The sequence below is a fragment of the Hakea prostrata genome, chromosome 9 (genome assembly GCF_041222555.1).
Source record: "Hakea prostrata isolate BN-2017 chromosome 9, UWA_Hpros_2, whole genome shotgun sequence".
In the NCBI taxonomy this organism is placed as follows: Eukaryota; Viridiplantae; Streptophyta; class Magnoliopsida; order Proteales; family Proteaceae; genus Hakea; species Hakea prostrata.
This window is the reverse complement of record NC_142608.1, coordinates 4156756-4171183: the sequence shown is the minus strand read 5'-3', so window position 1 is coordinate 4171183 and position 14428 is coordinate 4156756. Positions and strand designations below refer to the sequence as shown.

Here is a 14428-nt window from a genome sequence, read left to right as displayed (position 1 = left end):
CTGTCGAGGTTGTGATAATAATCTCTTGAAATTTGCTGGTGCAATTGGATCCTATTTTTCGTTCTTGTGATATATAGATTTCATGAATGCATTATGTTATATCTTCTCAAGATGTTAGTTTAGGTTTTTATAGCTCACTGACAAATGTGGTTTGTTGGGTTGTGCATGTTGCCTTTTTTTTTTTTTTTGGGGGGGGGGGGGTGTGTGTGGAAGGAATGATATGACTTTGTTTGGTTTAATGATTATTAATAATGCTTATGCAGGAGATAGTATCAGTATATCCTGTTCTTTCACCCCCAACACTAACCCTTGGAGCATCTAACCGAGTTTGCAATGCCGTTCTTCTTCTGATGGTTGATTTTTTTCTTTTTCTGGATAAAAGTTATTCTCACAGTAATTTGTGGTTTGCAATCTTTGAACTTACCATCATTGTGTTCCTTGAAGGTGTTGAAATTTGTTTCATACAACCTCCACTTTATTAGATGATGAGTTCAAATTAAAGTTGTGTTTACTGGTTACTTTTCTCGATAATATATGAAAGCCAAATTTTTTGTTACTTTCATACAGCTTTAGTTGTATGTATCATTTGAGTTTTATTTTTCTTAGATTGTGTTGCAGCGTGAAAAGATTGTGCTCTTAGTAATGCGATTTGACTGGCTTAAATTTTGTGGACTTATTCTCTATAGTGTCCAAAGTGTGCACCGCAAGGGTATGAGGTGTGGTGTGAATATAGTGTAGAAGAGAGATAGTCAGAACCATGGTGCAAATTTCTGTTGAAACCTAACTTTTGACCCAGGAAAAAATTGCCAGGTTTCGACAATGGTGCAAATTTCGGTAGAAACTTGGTAGTTTTTTTTTATTTATTTTGACCCAAGGTTTTGGGCCTTATATTACCTCCATTTCATGTGATTTCTTGCCTCATACCTATTTAAAGCATAATCAACACGATGGAACTAGTATTTTTGGCAAAAAAAAAAAAACCACTAAAAATTTATCATTCAAGTATTCAAATGACTGGTTCCGACAAGTACAAATTGTATTGCAAACAGGTATAAAATCATTAGCATACATGAATTGTATGGGAAATTGGGAGTGATCCCTAAAACTAAGGACTATTCTAACAGTTAGATTGGTGTAGATCTAAGCTGGAAATTTAGGTTTTTTTTTAAGGAGTACAAAAATAGCAAGGGGAAAAAAGGAAATTAAGATTTGGGGAATTGAGAAGGTTAGAAAAAGAATTTGGTATAGGGATGATTCAACTTACAGTTTTAGAAGAGAATAGCAAGTTATTAAATTGCTGATAAGAAGATTTGATCTTGTTACTTTGTTAGAAATTCAAGTAACAAGAAGGAGAACAAATTGCTTATGGGCTTACAAGCAAGAACGTAAATTGTCGCATTACATCGATATAGAGAGAGATGCTATGTCATTATAGTTCACAGGCAGCATTAACTCGAAATTCAATTCATACGTTCATCATCTAATTGCTGGGTTATGCATTACATATATAGTGACCTTGTAAATTTCCTAATTTGACCCATAAAGGACTCATAAACACTCTAAAAAACTCAATAAAAGAAAATCAAACAGAATTCTATATAAGAATCAAGTGTCTTCATCTAACTCAAACACTAAATCAAATTCTAAATTTAACACTTAATCCTGTGTACTTTCCCCACTTTATGGGTATAAATTAGTCGCATTACATCAATAGACCCAAAAATAAGAAGCTTTTATGCATATAGAACCCAAAAGCCCAATTAATACTTTTGGACATTACTTACTATTAGGAAAATGACCTAGCTACCCTTTCACATGTTTTGATGCTCACAAACACATTAATATTTGAGAACTAATGATCTACTTGTTTGTTTAGGTAGACTTATACTATACAAAGCAAAACACTCAAGCAGCGAGCATGCATTGCATGAGAGCAGTCCAAACACTTTAAGGACTTAAGGTGTGGAAGACCAACGAATGGACATCTCATATGCAAGTACAAGTTCAAAACTCATGAATGACGAAAAGGAAGACCATGCAAATAGATTAGAAAAGTAGAACATGTAACTGCACGCAATTTTCATGTTAAGCATTTTTAGAAACAAATCATGTGGGAGAAAGTGATTACTGGGTCAGTCTCTAGGGGTGTAAATGAAATTTCATTATTAGTTTTGGATAGCCCAAATAAAGCCCATAGTATCAGTCGACTGTGAACTAAATAAGCCTGTTTGACCGACACAATTTCAGAGAACTCATGGTACTCTGGTTGACCAACAAACCTGCCTAGCCTCACGGTTGATCATCCTGATCTACCATCAATTGGCCGGAAAGCCAGCTGTACTTCTAACAGCTAGATTCTAGTAGCTAGAGTGAGCTGGTTGATAGGGAGATACCCAAGGTTGAGTGTGAGTTCACAACTATAACCATTTTCTATCCGTTACCCATTGTGATCCAATCTTGTAGCCGTAAATAGGGGTCATTAAGACACTAGGCATGAATTCTGAGGAGCAAAAATCCCTTATCATTGTGCCATCATTTTAGCTTCCCTAATATCTAAATCCCTTTAGAGATCTGTTCCTCTTCTCGAAGAAGGTAGGAGTGTTGATCTCAAGGTAGAGCTTTGAGAGTTGAGGGTGATCATTAATTGCATTCATTTCATTCAAAGGGAAGTGCCACTGCTAAGGTATTTGTAAGTCATTGCATTTTATCTATTTTTATTGTTATTTATTATTGGGTTCTCTTGCCCTAAACCAAGGATTTTTTAAGGGTGCTCTTGCCTATACAAAGATTTTGTAAGAAGGTGTTGTGTCCCCACCCACCATATTGAAAGTGGACATACTAGTGGAATCATGTAGGTTCATTGGAATCAAACCAATATAAATCCTGTGTCTTGTCTCATTGCTATATTTCATTTGCTTTGCATTTTTAATTGTTAATCAATTGCAAAGACGAGGAGTTTCATTAGTGTCAACCTATCCACCTCCCTACCCCTCTAGGTCGACTTTCATTTACAGCATCAGGTGGGGAAGAGCCGGATTTTTAATTAACTTGCTGCAGAACCTGTTCTTCCGTAGGGAATTGTGGACTAATAGAGATGTAGGCTGGATCACAGCCGCAACAAGAATCTTGGACTTTAGCCACCAAGAACCTTCAAAAAAGCACCTTGGATTTTAAGCACAAAGGATCCAGGCTTCTTGGACTGTAATCATCAAGCATCAAATCCAATCTTATAACCTTAGGTTGGCAATACAAAGCAAATAACCATACTCAGATTTCAAGTAGTGGATTCATCCCATTGGTGAGAAAATAGAGGCCAGAGTCCTGTCCAATTACAAATATAACTTGAATTCCTGATTGAGATTGGCAACTGGAGTTAGATCTTGGATGGATAAGACTTAAACATGGAACAGAACCTCTAAGTCGTCGATGTCTTAAATAAGCTAGTAACCCAACTAAACATTAGAAAATACTTACTTATCCTCATAACTTAAATGTGGTTCACAGTTACAAACTTACAATTAAAGTTAATCAAACTAAATCATGAGACCGTCCAATGAAACTAGTTTAACTTCTCTACTCTGGACAGCAGTCGCGAGAGCCTATTTGGGCTTCTCCTTGCATTTGTAGGTCTTCAGGCCTGTGTCATTGGAAGTTTTTAAGTACCATTAAGATGGAGAGAAATTATTGTATGCTATGGGAAGGATGTTCAAATGTTCACTACATATGGGGGAAAGAGTAGAAAGAGCTGGTTAATTGATGTGGTATTTGTGCTACTTCCTGATTTAATTCTCATTGCATTTGGAATTTTCAAATGCTCCTGGCACCTGCTTTTGTCATTTTGCACACCCAGCTGGTGCTTTATTTTTCATGTTGTTGATTTTGTTTTAATTACAGTGTGTAGCATTGCATCAAGAGACAAGGGCATCATTCCTAAGTGGTACCCTTCCCATTATCCTTCTAGACATATTTAATTGGTCACCAACTGAGATAGGTTACTAATTTTTTAAACTATTTCTGAAGGAAGATGTCTGTTGTTTGAATTCTATAATATAAATATCTATTAGTTGGATTATTCTTTTAGATAGTAAACTGATGGTTTTTCATTTTGCTCTTCTGCAGCCAATATACCACTTTATCTTTATCCTATTCTTAATACTAAATGGTACACAAGACCATTCCAAAATCTGAGGCTTTGCAGCCTGGGTGTTATTCATGCCTTTGTAAAGGTATATGTCTGATGATTTTTTATCACTTGTGTACGACACTGTTTTGCTTTATTTGTGCCTAATGGCTTTGCATACAGTAAGTTTCCCAAGGAATTCCTAATCGTGACCACAAACCTGCCTGATCATTCAAGATCCTGGTTAACTAACCCCCAGTCGATCTCTTTCAATTTAGGGCTGCATCAATGATGAACAAGTTTTGTTTTGTTTTTTTTTTTTTTTTTTTTTCCCGTTTTCGTAATGTCACTAGTGATAGTTTGTGCATTATGGTTTCTAATTTTTATCTAATATGTAATAGAATGAAGGTTCTGCATTCCTCTGCAGGTTGATGATACCGAAGCTGTTAAATTCTTTCTCCCTACAGGAATAATCGATTTGTGCCTCCCTATAATGAAGATGGATACTGAGCTTTCAAAAATAGTTAGTCACTGCATTTCTTCTGACAGTGTCACTTTCCACTGCAGTTCTCTTTTTTCCCTCAAAATATTCTATGGGTTGCAAGAACATAAAAGGTGGTGATTGATGTGGCTGCATGTTACTTGTGACATTTATTGGGGCATTATTTTTAGAGTAAGAAATATGTGGCATAATTTATGAGTTCTTGTGCCATTTTAAGTTCAGGTGATGCTACTAGTTTCTGGTCAAACTTGAACGCTCATTTCCATCTTTCTTGGATTTTCTATTATGGTCCTTGGGAACTACTGCTTATCCTGAAAAGAAAAGAGGCACAGTAAGAGAATGCAGCTTAACTGCTGAGGCAGTCAAAATTTACAGGCTCTTCCCATACTAATGGAAGAGAGGGCTGAACTCGAAAGGTTCCCTCTAGGAAATCGGAATTTGTTTAGATGGGATAAGAGAGGATAACAAAGAGAGATGATAATCCTCATTTCTTTCCAACTCCCTGCAATTCAACTTGTGAGGAGCAAGTGATAAACTCCCCCACTCCCCAAAACCACAACTTAACTAGGTAGCCCAGAACCCCAGAGGACCCTCACAACACTGAAGCAGCCTCATTACAACAGCTAGACAAATTGATCAGTAAAGGGAAATGAAAAATAAAGGGAGGCAGTGATTCACAGGATTACTAAAAGGTGTGACTAATGTTTCTTCTTCAAGGGTCCACATTCAATTCTGAGGGTGATCATACATGCATGGATTTGCTAAAGAAATATTTCTTTCAAGTTCTCTATCATTATATGCACATTCATATCACTTCTTTTTTACGGCTAGAATTGGAATGTCAAAACTTGATATTATAGAATGATGTGCCATTGTACTTGAGAATTTTGGACATGCAGTGGAAAGGATGATGATCTCCTTTATTTTGGTCTTTATCACTTGCTATTTATGTCAGTGTTTTCTAAGTGCCATATTCAGTTCTTCTTTTCTTCTGTTTTCTTGTATTCAAGTTCATGGGCATATTGTTTATGCCTGATTATCAAGTCTATGCTTAATTACAAGGTAGAATTTGGGTCCTTAGGTCATTTTCCTGAAAGGAAAATGGATGCTGGAACATCTGCATCCTGGAGATATTAACTGTGATGATGATGTTAGCATCCCTAAGAGGGTCAGCCCGACCCATAATTTTTCTTCAAGGTCACAGTTTTGGATAAGGTTGGGATGATCAAATCCACCGTCAGCTGAGATTTGGTTGTGATTTCTCCCAGTTTGCAATTTTAGGTGAATAATATATTCATTTCCAAAAGGTGCAGACCTTGGTGTAATGGTCGGTGGACCACAGTTGTAGCTGAGGTCAAGGTATCAAAACAGCCTCTTAGCCAAAATTGTTGGGGTAAGGGTGCATAGGAAGATCCCCCCGGCAGACTCTGATTGTGTGGAAGCCTTCAGCTCCAGGTTCCCCCTTCTTTTTAAATATATTCATTTACAAACTGAGGAAAACAAAAAAGTGCTACTTACAAAGAAAGCATGTCAATAGGGAAAAGAAGGCTCCAGTAGACAACACTATGCCTATTCTTTGGGCTGGTAATACAATTAGAGGTTCTAGGAACTTTGCTGATCTCATAAAAGGAGATGGAAATCCAAATCTGATGGGATCTCAAGGTGGAAGTCCATCCTTTAATATTGTGCTTCAGCCAAATAGAAGAGATGGTCACACCAAAAGCTAGCATCCCAATCATATCAGAAATGGAATTTCCAGAAAAAGACATGCCCTCCCCAAATCCACTTTGTTTTGAAGAATCCTTCACCTTCTCGGCCAAGTGGGCTGGCAATGGTCTTAAGATTCCTACCCAAATGGAGGATGAACATGAGAAGAATTTGACGAAGAGGTAGCCAATGTCTTCGGTGGTGTTCTGGAGAAGGCAATAAGTGAAGAGGTCACTGGGATGTGCCGGTGAAGAAGGACCTATTGGGTAGGGTGGCAGTTAATGGGAGCTCGGTATACACAAAAGCTGAGTCTGGGGTATGGCCTTTAAACCAAACTATTTTTTTCCATGGGGAAGTTGGCCTTCTTGATCTGAAAAGGTCCTGAGAAGACTTTGCTCTAAACATGCCTTAAGAAGATGGTAAACAGCTGACAATATCTCCAGAACTTAAAGGCCTTTTAGAAGGGGAGGAGAGATCATTTCCAGCTTTCTGCAAAACAAGAGAAAGCTTCTTTTTTGTTCTTCCTTTGGGTGTTGGGGGGGTGGAAGGGCGAAGAATCCAACCATTGCAGATGATATCCAATACTAAAGAGTGTCTATGGAGACCCTTTCTATTTTCTGGAGCAGATGAGGGGTGGAAATATTTCAATGGGTGCCAGTGATCTGATGAAAGCTTAATATAAATATCCCATCCATCTTGCAATATACAGCCTCAAGTGCCACTGGATCCATCCTATATTTACAGAACCCTGACATTGTACCCTTGGTTTTTATTTCTTAATTGCATTTCTTGCTTCTTATCAGTTATCCTTTCAGTCAATGTACATGTTTCCTTTTTCTTCTGTGTGTGATGCATTGGTTCTTACTAAGTTGTCCCACTGATTTAACAGGAGGCTACACGTATAGTTCAAAATATTATCTCGAATGATATGGGGCTGGATTTTATTTGTCGAAGTGGAGAGCTGTCCTTCAGCCTTTTTCGTGCTCTGGGAACCATGGTTCAGCCTCTTAAAGGGCAGCCATCTCGTTTGCTAAGATTTATCATTCTTTGTTATCTAAGACTGTCGGAAAATCCAAGGTTCATTAACAGTTTTTTTGGTGCTGATCCCAATTATATTGGTCCATTTTCTTTTACCTCTCTCTCTCACCCCCTCCCTTCCTGCCTCCCTCCTCTCCATCCCATTCCCTTTCTTATATATCTTTTGTTTTTGCTTTAACCATAAGCATTATATAATGGACTTGCCATGATCTATTTTTTTTTGTTTTCCCTGAGACAGTGCTTGTAAGTCATTAAGTCTTTTCCTTCCGGGGATGTTAAGTGATTCAACCTTCAATAATTGCCTTCGTGTAAGTGGGATTTTGAGAACCTAATAAATTCTTCTATATCGTACACAATTAAAGCTTTGCAGGGTGAATTATTCTCTATGCAGTGTAGAATATCCTCTCTGTTTTCATAGCTGTTCTGTTATGTCATCATTCTTGTGTCCTTTAGAGTAGTGGTGGTTTTATGACATAATGTTATAGTCAAAGCTCATATGATTGCATTCCCTCAGGCTGAAGAGACTTCATCCAATTCTTTACTCCCTTTCAAGTTGTCTTCTTAATATAGCTTAATTTTTCATTCTCTGATAAACCTATGAGGCTATGATAACCTTAGAGAAGTGATGAGAAAGGTATGCATAGCTTAGGCCTTGAATCTAGGAAGGCAAGGATCCATATAGCTGACCCCATTTAGTTGGGAAAAGGCCTGTTATTGTTGTTGATATTTTGGTAAACAGTACGACATGGTTCTTAAGAATATGATTTGTATGAATTGGGCTCAGCATCAGTGATTTGGTTTTTCTGGCCTGACAGTTGAACCCAAAGCTTTTGTGCCAACCATTGACTATAAATCCACTTCATCTAGACAACCTGTGTTTGGCATGGTGGCTCGTTTGTCACTCAGTTAAAACATTGGTAGTTCTTAGGTTGATTCCTTTAGTTCCTAGTTCTTTGACCTTTTATATATATATATATTTTTACCTTAGTAGTACTGATAATGCTCTCCTGCCAAGTGCATTTTCAAGCTCAAATTCCTCCCTATGAAGGGATGCTTGCTTTGGAAGGTATGGCTTTATTTAATTATGTGGCAAAATTTTCTTTTCTCATCCCAACCTTAAGTAGCTAGTAACGGAATATGTTTTAACATATCACTTTTTTCCATTTTTCTGGTTGGGGCTGGGGAAGTGGTTTTGGCACCGTTTCATTTTGAGGCTTATTTTAGTTGAGTAAGGAAATACCTTGCAACACAACCATTTGCAGGTGATGTTGATCGACATACTCCAGCTTTAAACCTCAGGATTCTGTGGCTGAAGCTATCATATATTCATATTATAGTCAAAATGTTAACAGAATCATTAGCTGATTATCTGTAGTAATCAAATAATGATTCAACACACGTCTCAGGGCTTAGTGGTGTGATCAAAGCAAGTGAAAGCACAGGTTAAATGATCATGATATCATTGTGAAATTGTGGTACTCCAATAGACTTCTATATACAGGCAATGTGCTGTATAAGACCTTCAATTGTTCCCTGAGGTTTGTTATCATCTGTTAGTGATCTTCACTCCATGTTTATTGTATCCAGGAAGATCAATACGCCTATCTTGCGTTGCAGCAGTTGCTTCGTAACGTATATGGTGCAGATCATCAGTGGACTTGAGCATAGACTTGGTTAACACTTTCTTCTATTTTAGTTTTCTTTTCTTATCTTTCTTGGCCAAAATATTCCATCACCGAAGCACCATAGGAAAGATTATAATACATATTTCCCCAGATGTCTTATGCTGTACATCTATTGAATAATTTTTCATTGGTGCCCAAAAGTGAAATTGTTTCATGAAGTACAGCAATTTTTTTCACCCTTATTTTAACTCCCTTGATCTATTTTTGGGGGCATGCAGCTGGATTCTGTCATACAAATTATAATTGAATGTGTGAGGTTGGAAGTGGAATGACTTGCTGCTGGTTCAACACATGGATTTTTCAGAACAAATGTCTGAGTAGTGATGGAATGTTATATTTCCAGACGAGATGAAAGATCTTAGCCATCCTTTTTATGGATCATGTAAATTTAGCATATGAAGGGGTGGGCCTTGGCGCAATAATCGACGGGCTGAAAGTTATAACCTGAGGTCAAGGCATTGAGATGACTTTTCAGCGAAACATTGTTGGAATAAGGCTGCATAAGGAAACTTCCTTGTTCCTCCTTTCCTCCAGATTTTGCTTGTATGGAAGCCCTTGGCATTGGATTCATTTTTTTTTTTTAATAAATTTGGTATGTGACTTGTTTAGATTGTGTTTGTTCTATCAATTGTGAAATGTAGATGTTATTAATCATTTCGATACAACATTAATGTAATGTAACTTTTTTGAAAAAATAACAAACTCTTGAGATAATAAATATGTACTTTCTTTTTGAATGATAAGGTGTATGTATGTAATTTTGGTATCTACCTTGTATGTTGGTACTTTTTTTTTTTCATTTTAATGGCATTTTGATATATATATATAAATAAGCATTTTGATAATTTTACCAAAATGTTATATGAAGTTTGGACAAATTTCCTCTTTCTAGTTTGGACTAATAAGTCGTTATTTAATAAAACTTGTTTTTAAAAGTAGAAAATTCTCTCATTGTTATGCTTGAAATGTCAAAATCCATAAATAACCCTTTAATGTAACCCGCAGTCTTACTCTTAGAAACAGTCGAACGTGGTTTTCAAAACAAAAATTTTCATTAAATTCAATTTATGTTACAAAAATCATGTGAATTATCAAATAGTTTTTGACCAATAATTCTGCTTTTCAAACAGTTTTTTGACGGGTTATCAAACGGTTCCTTCATTGTCGCAATTCCAACTTCCATCTCTGATTTCATTAATTGGCGCCAGAATTCCATCTTCCACCTCTAATTTTGTAATTGACAAACTAGAGGAGTCATCCATCCAAGGTTTAAAGTATCCCACGATACCAGTTGATACGTAACCGATACAAGTATGATACTCGATACTGATACTTTAAACATTGCCTCCATCTTGTGGAGTGTTTCTCTTTGGATCTCAAAAAACTTCTCTGTGGGGAGATGAGCGAGATTTGAAGAAGAAAAAGGATGCGAGACTGTTGTTGTTTCCTACACCATTGATAATTACGATCAACTATAAGATCTCTCTTTCTAGTTTTTTTTTATTTTCTTAGATTCTTTTGGTTATTCTTCCCTCTTGGTCCTCATTGCATGATCTTAATCATCTTATGGATCCTATAACCCTTGAAACCCAAGACATATGTCCATTGGCAAAGGAAGTTGGAAATGGAGACTGATCATGTAACCAAACAGGCCCTAATAGCATTTTAGTTAATGTTTTTGTATTTGTATTTCATTTAATGAAGATACTCTTCATAAATAAGCTAACATCTCCTTATCTAGTCCACCAAAAAAATGATTTTAGAAAAAATCAAAGATTGCTTTAATTTGATTTCTATTGACGGTTATGTTTTCCTCAAATTTAATTTGGTGTACTCAAATGCTGTGCAGTTCCATGCTCAAGAAAATATCGTTTATAGACTTCAAGAAAATGAATATTTTGCTACATTTTTAGCAAATGTTCGACCATATTAAGATTTATGAAATTTATAGATTGTAAAGTTAAAATCTAACCTAATGTCAAAATTCCAGTTTTTGTTCTTGAGTAGGGGTTTAACCTTCATTCTCCTTTTAAGTTTGGTTTTTTAATTATTTTAATTGAATTTGAATAGCGGTGTATTTTTTTATTTATGAATAATGCCTTAAGTAAATAAAAATATGATGCTTAGCATGAAGAAGTGTTTATGGAATGCATATCTTGCTCTCTGAGTCTCTAGACAGGATTCCACACTAGTCTCTACCATCCCCATGATACATGTCTTTTAAGTCTACATAGTCACGTGCTACGTATCTTCTTCCTAGCATCTACCAGATTTGATCTCTAGGAACTGTATCATAAACTTTTTTAAGATCAATAAAACATGGAGGTCTTTTCCACTCTTTTTTGGATGAGTCTTCTTAGTGAATAGATAGTGATGAACCAAGACCAAATGAACCAGCAATGGACCAGGCCAGCTCAAGCCAGCCCATTCAGTTCAGATGGTTTTTCAGAAGACCGAAAAGAGGCCAAAACACTATTCACATGAATATTGTCACAGCACACTATAAGCATTAGCATTGGGCATCTCCCCCCCCCCTCCTCTTCCTCCTCTCTTCTTCTTCTTCTTATGAGTGTTCTTCTCCTTTCCCTTCTTCAAGTTTAATTCTTCTTAGATTTCCCTTTTCTTCTCTATTCCAACCCTCATTAGATACCTTCTGTAGTGGATATTCCCTGTATCAAGTGAAATTGGTTCTTGTCTGTTTTTAGGCATGTTTCAATTACTCTCTCCCATAATTCCTTAGTATGATTCATTAATTTTATGCCTCTGTAGTTGTTCCAATTTTGGATATCTCCTTAATTATAGTTGTCTCAAAACTTTACCTCCATTCATTTGGCAATCTTGGACTTGCTTTCATTTTGTTGGGATTTAATAATTATTAATTTAATTATGTACCCAAGGGCAAAATTGGAAACTCGCTATTAGGGTAGTTATAAAATATAAGGTTATATATTTGTAACCACCGCATCACTGAAGAGGTATGAGATTATTCTTATGTGAGATTTCCAGAAATGTGGCTCCCTCTCTCTCTCTCTCCCTCTCTCCAAGAAAATATAGGAGGAGTTATTCTTTGGTAGTTTCTTCTCCCTACTTTAGATCTCTATACCATCCTTCCACATGGCATTTGGATTGTGGAATTTATTCCCTTTCCTAGAGATTGTGGACTCAAACTAGTGACAGGATTGTGGACGAACAAGGACATGGATCCAAATTACTTCGGCTGCAGATATTCTATATTATTAGGAAAGCGAATCCAGGTAAGGATCTTTCCCCCTTCAATTAGTCGAATTGAGATATATGAAGTATTACCAACATTGGTATCAAAGCCATGGTTCCCACGATTCTCGGTTCCTCCCTATTGTTTGTGCTTTTTTGAATGAATCAAATTGGAGGATCAAGGGTTTATAGAAACCCGTGGAGAATGCAAGGTTTAATAAGAAACTCATGGGAGAATTGAGAGGGTTTTGAAAAATCCTAAATTTTTTGTTCGGATCCAAGTGAGAGGATCCTTGTGAATTTCCTTATGTAAAAACTGCATGAATTGATAATCCATGAGAATGCATTTTTGTTTAATGATTGCTGGATTTTTTTTTGTGCGCTTTTTGAGAATTTTTTTGGTGAAAAATGAACTTTTCCCCCTCCTTTTCCGGTTATGTAGTTTTAATCACAGTGGACTGGCGAAAATTCCGTCTGGTCAGATGGAATTCCGTCTGGTCACAGAGGATCAGATGGACTTTCCGTTTGGGCTAGACGGCAGTCCATCTTGGAGATGGATTTTTTTAGACTTGGTCTGTCCAGTTCAGAATGTGTTTCTAACTTACTAAACACCAATGGCTCGACAATCTATGTGATGTTTGGGCATTGAGGGCCCAGTGGGAGCTAGTGAGGTAGAAACGTTATGTGTAAACCACCTCATAGCATAAACATGATTGGATGTTTTATTTCTATTAAAATTGTTTTGATTATAGGTCTTTTAATCATGTTTCTAGTACAGAATGAAACTAATATATAAGTCTATGTGGATTTGCATGAGAATTTGATTGAATGTTTGTTAGCATCTCTTTTGGTTTAAATACTTATGCCATAGGTTGACTATGCTAGTGTGAATTGTTATTGCTTGTGTTGTGTTTTATGCTAGAATAGTTGAACTCATCCTTGTATATAATGTCTCTAGTTTAATGGCTGCCACCAAGACCATTGTTGCTGACCTCACGAAATGAGATAAACTAATGAGAGGAATTATGACCTCTGGCACCAAAGGTGCAGTATCTCCTGGAAGAGCAGGACATGCTAGAAACCATAAACCAGACTATGTCCCCACCTAAGGAAGGTACCATTGCACAACATTGCAAGGACCTTGAGATATACAATGCCTAGATGAAGAAAGACCGGGTAGCTAGGATTACTATCCTAAGCTCCATGAGGGATGACCTGATGCTTCGGTTTGAGAAGCATAGGACTACAAAGTCTTTGTGGGAGGCTGTGAAGTTCTAATATAAAGGGACTTCCACCACAAGAGGCCGCCAGCTCGGACTCACTTTTGACGGTTATAAGATGCGCCAGAGTCACACCATGAGGCAACATATAACCATCATGTCCAACATGATTAGTGAGTTGAGCGCATGTGGGCGCCAAAAGATTGATGAGGAGCAAGTCTCTGTAGTCATCAGGTCATTGCCTAAGACTTGGGAGCATATGAAGATCTTCTTGACTCATGTTGATGAGGTCAAGACTTTTGATCAGGTTGCCAAGCACCTTAAGCTGGAGGAGGACCGGATGTTGGCTGATGCCTCTCATACTAAAGTACTTGCCATTGAAGCTAGCATTAGTAAGGGTGCAGGCTCTAAGTGCAAGAGAGAGAAAGCTCAACCTCAAAGGTCCAGGCAAAGTAACTAAGGTGGGAACAAAAACAAGAGTGGTTTATGAGACATGGTTTTAGAGTTGTATTTGAGAATAATTCTTTGGTTTTGTATCTAGATGATACAGTTTATGGTTATGGTTTTCTTCAGAATGGTTTAATTGTATTGGATACAATTGATAATTTATCTAATTCTAATAATGCTTTTGTTTGCCAAAATACTGTGTGTATTGATTCTAATATGTGGCATTGCTAGACTAGGACATATTGGCTTTAGATAGGATGAACAGCTGGCAAGAGAAAGAGAAGGTCTCTTAGGCCAAGATTCACTATCTGATTTGTCAACCTATGAGTCATGTCTAGTAGGAAAAACAACTAGAAAATCATTCAAAAAGGCTTTGAGAGCCTCTCTTCCTCTAGAACTTACTCATTCAGATGTATGTGGACCCATGAATGGGCATACTAGAAAAAGGATAGGCTTATTTCATCACATTCATAGATGACTATACACAGTATGGCCT

The 14428-nt window shown here is 36.9% G+C and overlaps 1 protein-coding gene across 1 annotated transcript in view; it reads left to right on the top strand.

Moving 5' to 3' along the window:
* Window positions 1-14428, top strand: part of LOC149004143 (uncharacterized) — a 45040-nt gene that overhangs the window by 21813 nt on the left and 8799 nt on the right. The window contains exons 3-7 of the mRNA XM_089168549.1: window positions 264-353; window positions 3895-3937; window positions 4120-4226; window positions 4548-4643; window positions 7219-7406. Coding sequence (XP_089024675.1) covers window positions 264-353; window positions 3895-3937; window positions 4120-4226; window positions 4548-4643; window positions 7219-7406 — 524 coding nt within the window. The remainder of the gene's footprint in view (window positions 1-263; window positions 354-3894; window positions 3938-4119; window positions 4227-4547; window positions 4644-7218; window positions 7407-14428) is intronic.